This window comes from Scaptodrosophila lebanonensis, unplaced genomic scaffold (assembly GCF_003285725.1).
Source record: "Scaptodrosophila lebanonensis strain 11010-0011.00,11010-0021.00 unplaced genomic scaffold, SlebRS2 tig00001412-arrow-pilon, whole genome shotgun sequence".
Lineage (NCBI taxonomy): Eukaryota > Metazoa > Arthropoda > Insecta > Diptera > Drosophilidae > Scaptodrosophila > Scaptodrosophila lebanonensis.
In genome coordinates, this window is record NW_022060739.1 from 10,064,589 (window position 1) to 10,082,551 (window position 17,963).

At 38.1% G+C, this 17,963-nt stretch overlaps 4 protein-coding genes across 4 annotated transcripts in view; 2 read left to right on the plus strand and 2 right to left on the minus strand.

Moving 5' to 3' along the window:
* Positions 1 to 3,840: 3,840 nt before the first annotated feature.
* Positions 3,841 to 9,326, plus strand: LOC115631849 (gustatory and pheromone receptor 33a). The gene is made up of 5 exons (XM_030528693.1): positions 3,841 to 3,870; positions 3,929 to 4,365; positions 7,936 to 8,319; positions 8,378 to 8,843; positions 9,240 to 9,326. The coding sequence occupies exons 1-5, from the start codon at positions 3,841 to 3,843 to the stop codon at positions 9,324 to 9,326; spliced, it is 1,404 nt and encodes a 467-aa protein (XP_030384553.1).
* Positions 5,860 to 7,190, minus strand: LOC115631850 (gametocyte-specific factor 1-like). Its single transcript, XM_030528694.1, has 4 exons — positions 6,886 to 7,190; positions 6,309 to 6,825; positions 6,178 to 6,253; positions 5,860 to 6,087 (listed from the first exon to the last, which is right to left on the minus strand). The coding sequence occupies exon 2, from the start codon at positions 6,822 to 6,824 to the stop codon at positions 6,393 to 6,395; it is 432 nt and encodes a 143-aa protein (XP_030384554.1). The 5' UTR covers position 6,825; positions 6,886 to 7,190; the 3' UTR covers positions 5,860 to 6,087; positions 6,178 to 6,253; positions 6,309 to 6,392.
* Positions 9,327 to 11,313: 1,987 nt separating the features above from the next.
* Positions 11,314 to 12,384, minus strand: LOC115631869 (gametocyte-specific factor 1 homolog). Its single transcript, XM_030528717.1, has 3 exons — positions 11,750 to 12,384; positions 11,643 to 11,690; positions 11,314 to 11,587 (listed from the first exon to the last, which is right to left on the minus strand). The coding sequence occupies exon 1, from the start codon at positions 12,232 to 12,234 to the stop codon at positions 11,776 to 11,778; it is 459 nt and encodes a 152-aa protein (XP_030384577.1). The 5' UTR covers positions 12,235 to 12,384; the 3' UTR covers positions 11,314 to 11,587; positions 11,643 to 11,690; positions 11,750 to 11,775.
* A 1,050-nt stretch (positions 12,385 to 13,434) lies between these two features.
* The window catches only part of LOC115631134 (probable G-protein coupled receptor CG31760), a 41,294-nt gene continuing 36,765 nt past the window's right edge, over positions 13,435 to 17,963 (plus strand). The window contains exon 1 of the mRNA XM_030527802.1: positions 13,435 to 13,445. The gene's annotated coding sequence lies outside the window, so the exon portion shown is untranslated. The remainder of the gene's footprint in view (positions 13,446 to 17,963) is intronic.

The following is a 17,963-nucleotide window of genomic DNA, read 5'->3' on the forward strand; positions in this document are numbered from 1 at the left end:
CACTAAAACTGATTTGCGAAATCAGCAACGCATCTTGAATGTTCAATTACCATTTCTATCGATGTGGAGGAAGCCAAAGCCCTTTAACAGCATCAGGCACCAACTTGCCTTGGCATTTGACATTTCATGCATTCAGTGGCCATCGAAGGCGCTGTAATGCTTTAGACGAGTTGCAAAGCACACAACAACAAATAAGGTGGAGAACTCAACACGCGCGACTCGCAGAACAGTGGAAAATGTTTACACAAAGTTGTCGCCCCCGCCATATTCATATATGTTTGTGTGTGTGTGTGTGTGTGTGTGTGTGTGCATATGTATGTTAATGTGTGTGTGTGTTGGTGAGTGTGGTGAAAAGCTTCAGCCGGCGCTCTCGCATTGCCAGCACACGTGGCCAAATGCGTTTCGGCCAAAAGAGACGCGCCGCGGTTATGAATGAATTTTAATAAATTATTTATGTAATAGACCATCCAGCCACTTTAAAGCTACAATTTGCAGCACGACATGGACAAGAAGAACCGCACGCCATTCAACTAATTATGCGCCACTTAAGCTTTGTGCCAGCCAATGAACTTTTTCACTTTATTTTGGCCGCAGCCAGCCAGCACAGGCAATGGCAAAGAGATAGCATTAATGAACCCTAAGTCAACTGTACGTGCTGAAGCCTTTAAGACGCACAACAACAACAACAAATTATTAGGCAAATGAAATGAAACCGTTTACGGGCCAAGACCAAAATACTTACAAGTAGCTAGACAAACTTATCGGTATGTTGCTTATTTACTTGCCACTTGGCTCACAGCTCAATGCGAGCGGGAAACGCTGAAAAGGCACAGAAAGTAGAGGCGATAAAGAGTAGTGCATTAGCTTGGATTGCCAAATGGCTGTTCTTGCCACGAGGCATGGTTGAAAAGTTGAAAGGCAAAGCTGACGATGACCTCCCTTCTCAATTTCCTCACATTATTCCCTACTAACCAGCATAGATAAAATTTTGTATTCTATTTGAAATACTTTGAAAAAGTTTACGAATATAAAAGACGCCTGTAAAATTACAATCCGCCAAATAAAAAACATTTCGATTATTTCAAATGATTTAGGAACGTTTCTAGAAAAAATATACGGTACAATTAATAAGTATTAATAATAGAATAATTAATATAACAGCATATATTTGCTATTGACCTTTTAATTGTTTTGTAAATAAAAGATAAAAGAACCATTAAACCTTCTAAACAGTTTGATACATTTGGATTCGATCGTAAAACAAAGGCCAATAACCAGTTAATAATATAAAAATTTTAAAGGAGAAGAGATTCAAAGCTACAAAATAACGAAGGCGAAAAATGATGAGATGATCGGCGGGCATGGAATTCAGCAAACAAATGATTGGAGGCGACAAGAACGGCTTCAAGAAGTGCAACATAAGGCTGTGACGAGCAGCATTTGTATCAATCGATGAGAAGAGACAGACCCTCTATCAACTACGCGTAGATGAGTTCGCCTTGAGTCGCAGAACAGCGCAATTTAATGATTTTGAATACCTTTTGTAATTGCAAAGCTCGTATTATTTGTATTCTTTTTTAAATATGAACTCAGCTAATAAACAGCACCCCACATATAATGTTTAAGTTAGTCAAATATTAAAAGAAAATGCATCCAATGCATTCGTCAACCCATTGAACAGCCCTCTCATTGGGTAATGCGGCTTTATAACTGCCCGTAGGAGCAGGCGGTTTTTGTTGGCAGCTAGTGCCCCAAACTTCAGGGAATAGGCCGCATTGCTTGCCTTTGCAGCTGCTGTGGAAAAGGAGAAAAACATTTAAGCAAATCTTTGTGCGAAATCTTGAGCAAACAAACTCATTATGACGCAACACACGAAAAACAAAAAGGAAAAAACGAAAAGAAAGGAAAATGGCGAGGGTGGACGCCGAGCACTCGAAAGTATGCCACATGATTGAGTGGCAGAGTATGAGGATATGTTTGAATGTATATGTTAAGGACATAAGTATAAATACAGCAAGCTGTGTGTGCATCTCAGGGGTCGAGGGGCGTGGGCAGCAGATTTCCGCTATTTGTACGCACTGCAAGCCCATTTTGGTTTCAGTTTATGAGCGCTATTTTATTGATACCGCCAGTGGGGGCGAATAAAAAGCGAGTTGGCCATAAAGCTACCCAGCAAAGGGAACAAGACGAAGGTGCTGCGTCTGCTATCTATCAGAGTAGAGAGAAGGGCGTGTTTATTACAATCGCCGAAAGCGAAACCAGTTGAGAGGCGCCTCACTAATACACATGTTAAATTATATGCTCGGCTGCTTTCGGGCCAAATTTAAAGACACTTCAAGCTCAATGATAGTTGGCTTTTGTTGCCGCTACTAGAACTGTGTGGGAACAAACCCTAACTGTGATTTAAAATTGGAGCTAGTTGTGATTTTACAGCTTTTTTAACAGCTTTTCCCTAGTATATAGTCAGTGTGAAGCGCGTGAAAATGTCACAAAATCGAATAGCAAATATATTATTTACTATTATTTTTTTAATGGAAAATTTTTTGCAATTCATGGTTTACTGTGAATGTAAGATCGGCAGATGCTTCTGCTTTTTGTTTCTCAGCTTCAGCAACCAAGGCTGGGACTGCGTTCCCTTGGCAAATATTACCAGACGCCATTTCATTAGTTCTATGAACATACTTATATATGTGTGTGTGGGTGTAAACATATACATATGTGTATACATACTAAGTATATAAACGTGCTACAAGTATATATGTATACGTAAGTTCGCATAAGCCTCAACGCCGTTTGTTTGCCAACTTGTACATACTTGTGCGTGCCTCAGTTACAAACTCAATTATTAACTAAACTAACGTACGCAACACCTTAAACCCAAGCACACACACACACACACATACAAACGTACATATATGCACGTACATGTACATGTTCATGTATATACCCCACCATCCATGTATTTAGTTGTAACTCTCAGCAGCAAGGCTTAGCATTTGAAGCATCAAGGGAAATTTTCATTTTATCATCATGTTGTTGGCATCGCCTTAGCCTTCGTCTTCGTCTAGCTTAGTTATGTTATTGTCTTTGTTTTATATGCCCAGCTAATTTTGTTAGGGGCTCTGGTTTTAATTGGTTCTTCCCCACAACCACTGCAGCCAGTGCTTGGCAATTTCCTTGGAATGCCAGCCTGAACGCATTAAGTAATAATTGTTTAATTAGCAAGTAAAATGTTATGCAACAAACACTTACTATCTGCAGACAACGAGCTTCATTGTAACCATCCACCTATCAGAGCGTCTAATGTGCGTAATAAAATTGTATAATTACGCATGATTTGTAATGCCATTGGATTCAAATATGGCCGCTTTATGGCGCAAAGGCTCGCCAACAAAATTAAATTAGTCCTCATTGGGGAATTTTGTTGAAATTTTTGTTCCATTCTATGCTTTTATATGGGCTCCCAAAAGAAAGTAATATCCTCAACAAGGATCGACCAACGCAGTTCTCTCAGTGTACACACGGCTGACATTTAATAAAACTAAAAGCATTGACTATCGGCTTTTATGGGGCGCAGAACTCCGAAGATATTTATCTTAAACATATGCGCATTACGAGCTTAACTGTCGGCACAATGAAACCATTTTCAATATGCCAACAAAAGCAACAATAATAACAACAACAACAACAACAGCAACATCCACATTAGGTTCAACAAATATTAACCCTTTTTAGGCGTGTGTACATAGTTAGGCCAAGGGATTTCAGTTTGACGCGTAACGTGACAAGTGCCAGGTTGTTGGAGCGGCAGAAAATCGAGAGCTAAAATCGAGAGTCAAAATGATACAAATAATGAACTGGTTTTCAATGGTGAGGGAGAATTGTAGTTCTATTAGCTCTCGTTTACTGTTGCTGTCCATATTTGTAGGCCATCGGTCTCATACCCTTAAACCGTCAAACGGCCAAGTCAACCAACGCCATAGACTATGCCATGATGGTTATTGTGCCGTGCTTCTATCTGGCCTGCTATACTACCATTAACTTCCTGAACCTCTACGGTCTGCCCTATTTGTCGACCTGCAACAGTGTCTGCAATCTGAGCAACAAGCTATTCATGCATTTGGGAGCCTTCCTCTACGTCACCATCACACTGTGCAGCCTGTATCGCCGGAAGTTCTTCTTTTTGGAGTTCAATGAGCGACTTCAGGAGATCGACGCCATCATACTAAAGTGCCGCCGGGTCGCCGAACTGGACAAGGTACGCGTCACCGTGGTCAAGCACAGTGTGGCCTATCATTTCACCTGGCTGCTTGTGTTTGGGGTCTTCAGCTTTGCGCTCTACTATGATACGAAGGAAATGTTCGGGTAAGGTTCATACTTCCATATATATATATTTGAATACATATATACACCAGACAGAATTTAGAAAATGCTGTGAATTGTTAGCTGCTTCATACAAGTATTTGGCTTTGTTTTGTGAAAATATTAGCGAGCAACAAGTTTTCTTGATCTGACACATTCAAGCAGTATCCTTCAAAAGTAAACTGCACATTAAAAACAAGTAAAAAAGCTAAAGTCGGGTGTCCCGACTTCGAAATACTCTGTACATATGTTTACAATAATTATAGAAAATAAAAAAAATTAAGAAAATAAAAAAAAAAATTTGATCGATTTTACCTCTCTCGGTATTCGAACTCACGTAAAGGGTGTATAATTGCACATTTACATAGCAATTGCGTTTGTGTGAGTGTATGTATGCCTATGCGCATCTATTCGTGTCTGTGTAAGCATTTTCGCAGTCAACCAAACAGCAACATCAACAACAGCCGCGGGCAGCGCTTGAGCAGCGCTGCAGCAGCGCTGCATCAGCAAATATATTTATGGCTATAACTTCTTGTTAAATCGGTCTATCATAATGAAATTTGGCATACGGACACATAATAACTAACTGGGGGTATTTCCAAAATTTTAGTTCGAAATTCCAAGAATTACGGGAGTTACGATTTGCGGGGTAGAGGGGGGAGGGAGGGGAATTCCAAAATATACATTTTCTGCGTATTCACATAAGGCATCTGGGACTAAAATTTGGTGTTCCTAGGTCTTATAGTCTCCGAGATATAGGCGATTATACGAATGGAAAATCGGGAAAACCCCCATAGGGGGGAAGTGGGGGGGAAAATCAAAAAAATAAAACAAACTCGTATAGAATACACACATAACGCATCTTCGTGCAAAATTTGGTGTCTCTATCTCTTATAGTCTCTGAGATCCAGGTGTTCATACGGACGGACAGACGGACAGACGGACAGACGGACAGACGGACAGACGGACAGACGGACAGACAGACAGACAGGGCTAGATCGACTCGTCTCGTCATGCTGATCAAGAATATATATACTTTGTGGGGTCTGCCACGCCTCCTTCTGCCTGTTACATTTTTCAGCTCCCGCAAACCTAATATACTCTTGTACATTTCATGTACAGAGTATAACTAGCCTTTTTTCCATTGCCCACTATCGATCAGTACTATTTTGATTAACGCATTTTCAAATAAAGCTAAAGCATTTAATAAGCATGCTATCATTAAATTATTCGAATAGCGTTTATATTTAATCTTGTCTAAAAGTGTGGATGGATTCTATGCAAATCGCTGATTAAAGACCCATTTTCCTTGATCAAATAAATCGAACTTCATTTCATATCCTTTAATAGCATTTGAAGCTAGTGCTTTTGGGCATGTTTCCCAATTTATTTTTGATTCACAGCAATGATCCATATCTAGTTGCGATTTATAGGAATGGATTCAGAGATCGAACAATTTTTACTTACTGCGATTTTCCCATGTTTTCCCATGCTTAATTAATAAAAAAATCGCCATAGAATGGGATATTTATTTAAATTCTTAAAATGTTGTTTAAACGGTAAAAGAATTAAGTGAATTCCAATACTCATGTATAAATAAAAATCTGTAATGGTAGCTCTTTAGCTTTATCGCTGAACATTTGAGTGATTTTCTGTGTTTTCTTGTGTGTATCCGGAATATGTTGAAACAAACACTTCGGCCAATAAAGTGTTGACGCAATGGGTCTGCTGAAAGATTCTGATATATAGTAATTGTTTGGTAAGAATGGTTAAAAAGTGCACTTTAAACAAAATGTCTGAGGCACAGAGACTTACCTAGCTACTTCTTTTAGAGATATATATTAGTTTAAGAGCCAACTCCTTGGTGGTTCATTATTCACGTGTATAGTTTCTGAAGCAGAAACATTCATTATAAAATAAGAAATCATTGTCTCTGCAACACAAACCTTTTCATGAAACTCAATGTTCTGTAAAGTATTTTCGGAATGTGTTCGAAATCATTATATGAGTGTATGCCAAGCTTAAGAAGATTAAGGCTTAGAACCATCACTGGTTGAGTTGTCCATTTTCTCGAGACGCTCACGTTCTTTTAAGCGGAACTGCTTGCGCTGAGCCTTCGTAAGGTTAACTGGCTGGCGTATCACCAGATTCTGCTCGCAATAATTGTTGGGATCGTAGGTTCCAACATCTGGGTCATCATCCCACGATTCGCCGACTGGCAATAGGGGCTGCTCTACTGGCTTTTGGACCATTTGTTGATCCTTGAGCTCGCTTAGCGCCCTCGTATCGCACACATTGAGGTGCGTTTCCATCTCACCCGGCGGTATAATGTGTCCCTCGTTGTGTGGGCAGCGTACCTGAACATTGGGATGATTGCGTTGGCATCGAACCAAGTGAACAATGAAGCGTTCCGCTTGTAATATGTGGTTTTTGTCAAATGGGCAGGTCTTTAAGGAGCTCATACTAGTTCAAAAGAAGATTAATATTGAGATTTGAGCCTTGCGTTGCAACTCGACAACTTACTTTAGGCTTTAACGGCTTTAAGGCACCAACAGCGAATAGTGACCAACAATACAAGAGATCGCAAGTGATCTATTTAATTTGGAGCACAGTTAATTCTAATCGTTTTAAGTTGATTTTTCGATTAGTTTGAAAATCGATTAGTGAGACAATCGAATAAAAAATCAGCTAGCGAAGAATATTTTAGTTGATTCTTCGATTTTCCAAAAAAACACACGACTGTCGCAACTTCCAGCTAGCGAATGATTTTAAATACACTAGAAACTCGAATACACAAATTCGCTGCCTGCTACGATTTTTGAAAAGATACTTTTAGTTGGTTTTTCGATTTAAAACAAAAAACACACGACTGTCGCAACTTCCAGCTAGCGAATGATTTTAAATACACTAGAAACTCGAATACACAAATTCGCTGCCTGCTACGATTTTTGAAAAGAAACTTTTAGTTGATTTTTCGATTTAAAAAAAAAACACACACGACTGTCGCAACTTCCAGCTAGCGAATGATTTTAAATACACTAGAAACTCGAATACACAAATTCGCTGCCTGCTACGATTTTTGAAAAGAAACTTTCAGTTGGTTTTTGAATGACTTTAAATAAACTAGAAAATCGATTACACAAGGAAATAGAAATCGAATTCACAAGAAATTACATGTTGCTTTGTAATGTAATTAAGGAGTATTTAGTTGAGCTAATCCGGCATAGTTTGCTTTCCACTCGATGGAAGGGCTTTGTTTCCGCCCAAATCTTCAGCTAGCTGTGTATTTGGATCCTATTTTGATTCTTCATTTAATTGACTGCACGCGTTGCACGCTCAAATTAGAATACGTATGTACTCTAAAGCTTATTCTACTTACATATATCTAATTCATTCATTGATTAATTCAGTATGGAAAGTGGATAATTCACAATGATATTAATACTAGTTACAATAATTGGCAGTTGGTTATTGTTTAAATTCAAATTTATTAATTAAATGCGCTTATGGCCGCAACAGGCTTATTAAATCCATTCACTTATTCTGGTTACTTATTAAATTGTTTGCTTGCAGCATCTTTGGTCAGTTCTCGTTTGTATCGCTGATGGTCACCAGTTTCCCCTTCCTGGCTGGCAGCGTAATACAGGGTGAATTCATCTATCATGTGTCTGTCATATCGGAGCGTTTTTCACAAATAAACACGCTGTTTGAGAAAATTAATCAGGAGGCGCGCCACAAGCAAGCGCCATTGACCGTTTTCGATATTGAGAGCAATGGCGAAAAGCAGGACACTAGGGAGGCCACAAATGCCAATGGAGACACCAAGTTGGCCGATGAAATGAAACGTCAAGTGGCAAAAAAGGATAAACAAAAGGACAAAGCAGAGTCGGAGACAAGCTCTGATGAGGACGATGAGGATTTTGACTATGATGATGCTACAATGGCCGAGGATACAGGGCAAGCAGCAGAACTGTCATTATTCTTAAAGTATTGAAATTAAAGTTTGCCATTATAGCAACACTTCGGAATCGAATTTGCCGGATCTGTTTAAGCTGCACGATAAGATTCTATCGCTCAGTGTTGTGACCAACGGCGAGTTTGGCCCACAATGTGTGCCCTATATGGCTGCTTGTTTCGTGATCAGCATTTTTGGCATATTCCTCGAGACCAAAGTCAATTTTATTGTTAGTGGCAAGGACAGGCTGCTCGACTACATCACCTACATGTATTGCGTTTGGACCGGCGTCACCATGCTGGTGGCCTACATAGTCCTGCGCCTCTGCTGCAACGCCAACAATCATTCCAAACAATCCGCCATGATTGTCCACGAGATAATGCAGAAGAAGCCGGCCTTCATGTTGAGCAACGATTTGTTCTACAACAAAATGAAATCGTTTACACTGCAATTTCTGCACTGGGAGGGCTTTTTTCATTTCAATGGCATGGGACTGTTCGCCTTGGACTACACATTCATATTCTCGGTAAGCGTCTAAAACGAATCGAAATAAATGAAATAGGAAATCACTTTCTTGATACACCTTACAACTTGTTATTGTGTATACTTTTATGTCAAAAATGCTTAGCTCACGAACCAATAAATTAATAAAATTATGTAACATATTTCGTAAAATAAAACATTATCTTGGAGTTCCTATAATTCATAATTTATCATATTTCACTGTTTACTATTCATTTATTCTATTATCTTCGAGTTTTTTAGATCGTATTTCGGGAGTACTTGTAATTAGTTAGTTTATTTTTTAAACAAACGACCTTTAAAGCCTGCTCTTGAAATGCTCTTAGCTTCCTTTTGACTGATTTTTGCATGCATTTTTCCTCTTAAATGATTCGTGTGCTTTTTTTTGTATCCTTTTCAGACTGTCAGCGCTGCCACATCCTATTTGATAGTGCTGCTGCAATTCGACATGTCCACGATATTGCGCAACGAGGGGCTGATGTCGTAGGCCGCTCGCAGCTGTCTGCTCCTATTATGAAGAGGCGTGACGCGGTTCTCACTCGATTTTTTCCAATTCATTTCAATTGCAGCACTGACGCGCACTTAATTGCATCAACGTCCAACACTTAGGGCTAACACAATTTTATGAAATGTCAATTGAAACATGATTTGTCAGGCATAGACGAACTCGTAGATGGAGGGAGGCAGTCATGCTGATTTTGCGGCTTTTCTCCGGAAAAAGGAAAGCGGCCATGACGCTGGAAATTGTTAAAACAGCATCAAGCCAGCAGCAGTAAAGTGAAAATTCGCGGTCGTCAAGATGGAAAGCCGAGGCGTAATTTCCGCTTTGAATCGCATTAGTGGGTGTAGGAAATTTGTGCGGATGCTTAAGTTGGATATAAATTGTTCCTCTTTTTTCTCTTGTCTATAACTCACATCGTGCTCGTACGAAATTTATAACCAGCACTTAATTAATTTTTCATTAAAATGCCAGCAACGTGTCAAATAAAATTGATTCTCTTCCCATATGTGCATTGGATATGTGGCGGATTCCATATACTCGTAGTATGTGTGTAGGTGTTGATTGGTCATTTTAGCCAGACAAAGTGGGGCTCATATTACAGGCATTGACGAGGCTGGCGACAACGGCAACCACTTCAGTCAACCAACCCATGCCATTAATCAATACATGCACATATCAATTTATGTGTACATATGTACATATAGACCCAGCAGTACTGTGAATAGTAATTATCCGCTTTTTGATAATTATTTCCGCCCTCAGCCAGAACGTCCCACATCCTGCCTCTAGTCGTCCCTAGAGGCAAAGTGCGGTTCTCTGAGGTGTTGGGCTGTCCCTCAGCCAGAAAGCATAAATAAAATGTATATACCCCCCCAAAAAAATGAAGTAATTTATTAAACCATGAAAGCAACCAGTAACTACCAACCTCTTTGCAAGGCTTCGGAGCACGGTAGGGTACACTCATATACTCTGGGATGGGGCTGGCCAAGGACGCGCAACCTTAACAGCATTGTCGCTTCTTCCGCTGCTCAAGCATAGCGCACATAACAACATACACACACACATTACCTGCAAATTACGTCAACACAACAAGCTGTGTGTAAGCGTGTGTGTGCAAGCATTTGAAAAATAAATAAAGGCAACGTGACCAGCGCTCAACGATGGAGCTACAAACTAGGCAGCTGAAGCTGAAGGAAGGCAGCAGTGCCGACGGAGAAGTGAAATGTCAGGACGCTTTTAAGAGTTCATTTAGCGTGTAACAAATTTTATACACACCCACATTCACACACACACACTCACACACACAAGGGCGGGCACTCAATTGACGTGCGAAGGAAAGAAGCGCAAAAATTCCAACAGGTTGTTGTTTGAGTAATTGAGGCTAAAATGCAATGAAGAACTGACCCGACGACATTGCCTCTGCCGGTTGCCAGCTGCCAGTCTGTGTGTTTGTGTGTGTGTGTAATTTGGTTTGTAATTGAAAGATGGCAGTATATGTGTGTCTGTGTGTGGTTGTTGGCAAATTCCGTTATTTATACAATACCACTCTGCTAAGTTGAAGGTTTTTAACCTCAACCAACATAATCGAGTTGAGGTCAGAGCAATGCTTTTTAAGCAATCGATAACACAATTTTTGCAACTGTAACCGACAATTACTCGTACTTTCCCACTTGGCATGAATAAGGGTCATTTAATGTTTCCCGTCTGTTAATCTTTTAATAGGTAGTCTCTCTTGTTTCAACTTCTGCGCTTAATACATAAATACTCTGCAATTCACAAAAATGCTCAGTTCAATTAGGCTTAGGTTTTGTTCTATTGCGTTATATCGTGTTTTATTGTGTTATATTTATATTGTGTTATATTCCGTTACATCGTGTTTTATTGTGTTATATTTATATTGTGTTATATTGCGTTATATAGAGTTTTATTGTGTTATATTTATATTGTGTTATATTGCGTTATATCGAGTTTTATTGTGTTATATTGCGTTATATCGTGTTTTATTGTGTTATATTGTTTAATATTTTGTTTTATTGTGCTTTGTTTCTTGTGACCAGAAATTAAACTAATTGTGATTGGGTTAACATAGCATTGATTAATATTAAGTGTCATGTATATAGCTTCCAGTATAGCTAATCTAATCTAATCGCTTCATAACCGCGATGTAAGCAGTCTGTGTACTACACATGTAAAGTCTTCTAGCCCATTCAATGTGTATCGTGTCAGACTTCTTTCCAAGTTGGTACCTGCATGCGAGTCAGAGATATTACGCACGAAATGAGTTATACTTTTTTATCATACCGGTATCAGCATCTAAAAGGATGGGCATTGCCTGAGTTAGTATCCGATCTGTTAATGGTTTAACAATTAAACTCGATCAGAACGGAAAGTGTCAAATTCATAAATACCCGTGTGTCCAATTGGCGTTTCATACTTAATTTTGGGAAAGCACCTTTTTCTTCTCCTTCTCGTTCTCCTTCTCCAGTTTCTCGTGACGGGAACGCTCACTTAAGCGAAACTGCTTACGTTGCGCCCACGTAAGGTTTATTGGCTTTCGTATTATTAATGCTTGCTCACAACGACTGGTGGGATCGTAGGTTCCCTCATCTGGATCATCGTCCCAGTTCTCCCCTTTGCCAAAGTACGGTTGCTCCTCAGGCTTTTGCTGCACTTGTTGGTCCATCATGTACTTGCTTAGCGCCTTCGAGTCGCAACCTTTTAAGTGCTCGTCCATCTCACCAGGCGATACAATGTGTGCCGCATTGTGCGGACAACACACCTGAATTGTGGGATGGCTGCGACAACACCGCACCAGGTGCGTTATAAACCTTTCTGGCCGCACCTGGTGCATTTTATCATACGGACACTCTTTTAACTGTTGGTTGTTGTCCATTGCTATTTAAACTTATTGGAACGAAGAAATTTAGTTCGTCAGATATGTAAATGCGTCCTTTAGTAATACCCGATAAAGAGCTTCAGGTTTTTTTTTTCTAAATTTGGAAATTTGGAAAAAATACTTGTTTTCGCAGTAAACGATCACCGACAACTGAGAAATACATTCAAGTGAACTGAAACACATTCAATACACAAATACGTTGAAGTCAGTGCCTACTTTGATGTCACGTTTTTGTTTTAATTGGCAGCCAGAATCGGTTGAAATAGGTTGGAAAATAGGCAATAATATTAAAAGAATTTTAAAGGCAAGTACTTAATTTTATAAAGTTTTTATTCATCAACTATGCTTTTGATTGTTTGCTGTATAGTTAAATGTAAGGAGCATGTTCCTCCTTAAAATACTAGCGGATTGATTAGATTTGATTAGAGATTATATGGTAGAATTCGTTATAATTAAAACACAGAACACGAAAAGGAGAGTCAACTGCAAACTTTAAAGTACAGCGATAATAAAATAAAGCTAGTCACTAAAAGCATATTTTATAATGAGGAGTTCTCAAATATGCTTGAAAGTCCCACTAACAAAGACAACACTGCATACAAGTATATGTGGAGAATAATCTTCATTTGACAGCACTGGCGGCAAAAGCTTTGCCACAGGTGTCTGTGAAATAAGAAAAAGTGCCTGTTATAGCAAAACATAGACAAAGAGATGGAGGGAGGGAGACTGGGAGAGTGAGAGCGCCAGCCGACAAGTGTGGTGAATACGAAGCGGGATTTATGCTCTCAAATGCTCACATCCTTGAAACCGCCACACACACGCACAAGCTGTAAACAAATGTGAGCGGGTAGGCGAGGTGTGGTGAGGTGAGGTGAGAACCTCTTGCCATGGACAAGCGAACGCAGATTGTGCGAGGGCTTTACCAGACTCTTGTCCTAACGCGAAATCAAATCAACTGATAACAAATGTTGGCAATATGCGTGAGCAAGACAGGCGAGAGAGCAGCGTGGAGAGCGCAACGACGACCGGACGTCGGGACGACCGGCGGACGACGACACGAAGTGGCACATTTTTGAACTTTTGTGGCAACGGTCGAGAAAGGATAACGAACAGTTCGTGGCGGAGTTGCAAATGCGTCGGTTGTGCTTCAGCGGCAAAGAAAAGCGCTGAAAAATGTTGTGAAAAACCAAACAACTACTACAGCAACAGTGAGTGAGTGGTAGTTGTTGTTACTGGCCATGGTTGCAATAAAAACGAAACAGCCCACAAAATTTATCTACATGTCCAAATTTAACAACAAAAAAAAAAAAAAACAAAAAAAAATGAAACTATGATAAAATTGAGAATGACAATTGTCTGAAATCAAATAGAAAATTATGAAAAATTATTTTTAAAATAGAAATGCTGGAGCTTTAGTTGAAAGGATGTGCCATTAAAAACATAAAGCTGCGTAATTTGTTGGGATCAGAGACTTGTGTTGAGTAACAAGCGAGATTTGCCTTTTTGCGTGGGCGAGCATGCAATTTGAAAAAAAATAAAAGCTGTACTTACAGGTTGTTGTTGTTGTTGTTGTTCTTGTTATTATTGTTGTTGTTACTGCTGCTGATGCTGCTGCTGTTGTCGCTGAGACGACTACCGTTGCCTCTGCTGTTGGCCATGAAAATCAAAGCGTAGCAAAATTCGTGTCTATGCCATAGGTGGCCTGCCAGTCTGCCCGCTTGTCTGCCTATCTGTCTCTCTGAGTGTCAGTAAGTGTGTGCAAGTGAGTGTGTCTCTGTGTGTGTGACTGTGTGTGTGTGTGTCTGTGTGCGAACTTCCTGTTTCCTGCGCTGCGTATTTCGCCAGCATTTCAACTTTGCCTTTCATTTACAACAAATTGCTTTTAATTCTCCTCTCTCGCACGCTGCTTGTTTGCACCTTTCAGCATCATTTTAATTTTCCGGCTGCAAATTTGTAAAACAACAAAAAACAAAAACCATATAAAACGTTGCCTTCTTACGCTATAAAATGTTTACTTATATTTGTAATTAACTTGCCAGCCAGCCAAAATTTATTAGTCCTCCTTGTTGTTAATGGGGCAACAGGTTTTAATCGCAGCAGCCAACCGTAATAGCAGTAACAGCAGCTTCAATTAGGCTTTAATAAGCCAGCAGCTATGGCGACAGTTTGCAGATAATAAATATTCATTAAAATTTCAGACACCATTCAACATTTTTGTGCCGCCATTGGCATCTTAAAGTCTAATGCACACAGTTTTGTACATTGATGTAAGCTTTACTCTACAACTTTCTATGCCAAGCAACAACTTGCTGCTACCTTTTTGGCAGCTTCTGTAGCTAATATGGCTCATGGCAGTTGGCTATTAATTGAAAGACTCGCTTGTCAGGCAAATTGCGTGAAGATTCCAAGAATTTCCAAAGAATTTTCCCCACAACCTGCTGGGACAAGACGTCCAGACGTTAGGCTACATATTCCTTACACAATGCCTTAATAACTCAACGCAGACATGTGTTAGAAAATATATTTGGCCTTTTGTTCATCTTGGCTTTAATTTGGCAAGCACGTTGAAGCTTCTAGCGAGCTTTTAAAGTGTTCTTCAAGGCCATCAAAAACAAGCTTAAGAAAAATATGATTGTAATAAAAATGCATTTAAACGAGTAAACTATTTTCTTAAGTTCTTTCTGTATTTTATTTTGCATAAAATAAGTAAACCGTTTCTGATAAAAATGCAAGTAAATAGTTTCCTTTTTAATCGATATACAATTTATTTGAATAACAACATTTTTTATTATAATATAAACTTGCTGCACATATTAAAAATGTACTTCATTTTACTTTCTCCTTTTTGTTATATTGAACAACAATTCTTCTTTGTTAAAGGATTAATGCAATTTTTCTGAGACTCAAATTTCTATGGCAAAAAGTAACTTGCGAAAAGTATTTTAAAACCCAGGAGATAGATTTGTATATAATTGTAGTTATGTTCCTATTCTTTTAATAGTCATGAGTTATATATATAGTAAACTATGCCTCGCTATCCGAAAGAGGTTGGAAATACAATCATTTGATGCTTCTATAACACCACATAATTATAAATGCTATTTGAATATGTTTGAATAATGAAAATAAACTTTTCAGCCTTTATTAAGAGTTTTCTGTTTTCCGAAAAATGCTTGATGTTCTAATTTAAAATATTTATACGATTAATTAGAAATTAATTAATTGGAAGCTTAAGATACTTAAACGATTATTAGAAATCTCAACTAGTCATTTGATTCATACTTTATATTTTAAGTTAAAATGGATTCTCCGTTGAATTTTCGAAGCTCAAGTAGCCTGTGTTCCATTGAGTTGAATAAGTCTTATAGGAGTATTATGTTCAGTTTTTGCAATTATCCCAATTGAAATTGTTCTTTATGCTCTGAGTGTAACAAAACAAACACCAGATTAAGCTGTTAAATCAAGCATGAAGAAGAGAAGCTATAAAGCTGCTGAAATATTTGCCAAATATTGTATTTCTGTCCACATTTGCGCTTTTTACTTTGTCACAAAGCCTGATGTAGTTATCAATAATTGAAAATCGACCACAAAGCTCACAAAACCATTTGGACGTATGTTTTTCGCAATTCCACTCAAAGGAATAACTTTTAGAAAAAGAAAACATAGCCAACAAATGTTGCCACAAAGTTATGTCCAAGTTATTCATTTGAAGCCAACAATAAACAAAAGTAAATACCACAAATTCAATGGACAACACAAGGGCAAATTAACAATGGACATTTATGTATATATTATAATTTATTTTACATTGGGCCTATTGAGTCGAACTTAAGGCACACACACTAATGTAAAAGTGCAGGCACCCCTAATGTCCAAAATTTAAATATTTCAACCCACATTTTCTCTATTCCCTGTATTAGAATTTGGCAGCGTAGGCAAATTGAATTATAACATGCAATAATAACAGTAAAAATAAAAATAAAAAATAACAACCGAAGTCGAAATATAGAACGCAGCAAGAAAAGCCGCCAAAAAAAAGAAGGTAAAGTGAAAATACCAAAGCCAGTGTGAAAAAATAACATAAAAGCCGTAATAGACACAAACAAACACACATACATATGCACATATAAGCATTTATATAAATACGCCAACACGTCGGCAACAAAAACAACCACAAAGGCAATACAGCGTCTTACCAGTTTGAAGACGACGACGCAGTATCATGATTTGATTTTTGGGTACAGAGGTAAGCGCTACATTTGTACACATATATATATATATATATATATATATATATATATATATATAAGTATATATATATATATATATATATATATATATATATATATATACTATATGTATACTAGATGTATGTGTAGCATGTAAAATTATATTTAGCGTACATTTTCGGTTTCTATATAAAACTCGATTTGTTGTACATAATTGAAAGCGCGTTGAATTATTTACTTGATGGATTGTGACGTCGTCCACAATACTTTCCGGGCAACAAGCAACATTTGCCTGCGTGGGCTGTGGCAGCCATAACTTTGGCACGCCCTTAAGCACTTTTAAGCCCAGCCATTTAAGTTCATTTAATAAAATTAAATGGCTTTAAGGGCAGCCAATTTAGAAAAGTGTCTGTCGCCATGGTTGCGCCATACGCCATGAGTGGTGATGGTGTCGATTTAGAACTTTTGCAGACAGCTCTATAGTTATGAAATCAATATTTTTCCATTGACTTTTGAAAGGCACAAAACTCACCTAAAATGGCTTAAATGTGGTCTACTGCGGCGCTTTAATATTTGGATAGCAATGTTGTTGTATGAGCTTTTGAAAGGCACTAGATTCATCTGTCGCCTTGAAAGATTTCCGGATAGGTCTATCATTACAAAACCAATATCTTGTATTCATATACATATAATTCATCCAATGTATTAAACAATATCTTTAGCTAAGTGTGTCTCTTAATTTATACCAACTATTCCAAAGATCGACTTGCTCTAAATGGGCATTTTTAGCATTGTGCTAAGTGGAAGCAGTTTATTATAAAATTATAGTTTGAACTTTAAATAAGGCGTGTTGTTATGTATTAATATTTCTTTATATCTTGACTAAATTTGATTAAACTTAAAGGCTTGTTAGTTTTTTTAAGGGAAGCAGATCTACTGATAATAATAAAATAAAATTCAATTTCAAATTCAAGTCTGTTGTAAGCAGTTAGGTGCTTGTAACAAAACAATGTTATTTTGAATATTTTTTTTTTAAATTTAATCTTTATCTTTATTTGTAACTTAACAAATGAAAACTTTAGTACATATACCTACTTATTTTATATTATAAATATGACAGACTATCAGTTTCTGTTAACATTTCAAGACTATCTTTAACAGACGGTAATACCTTCTGCTTGCCAGCAACGCTGCGGCATCAGTGGTTGCGCTGAAAAGTATGCTATGGCATTTGACAGACTCCATTCTCACGTTCAGTTTAATGGCTTTCAATAGGTTTTGTTTATGCACATATGTACATACTGCTCTTGCTGCTGTTGTTGTTGTTCATTCACCTTTTTAGAAGCACACTCCGTCGCATATTTTACACTTGAGACCAAAAGCAACCACAACCGCAACCACCATGTCTATAACTTTCATTGTGGCTGTGCAATAGCTCAGTTTTAAGTACATACAAGTATAAATAAATATTCAGTATTTTGGGCTTTTAGTTCACTT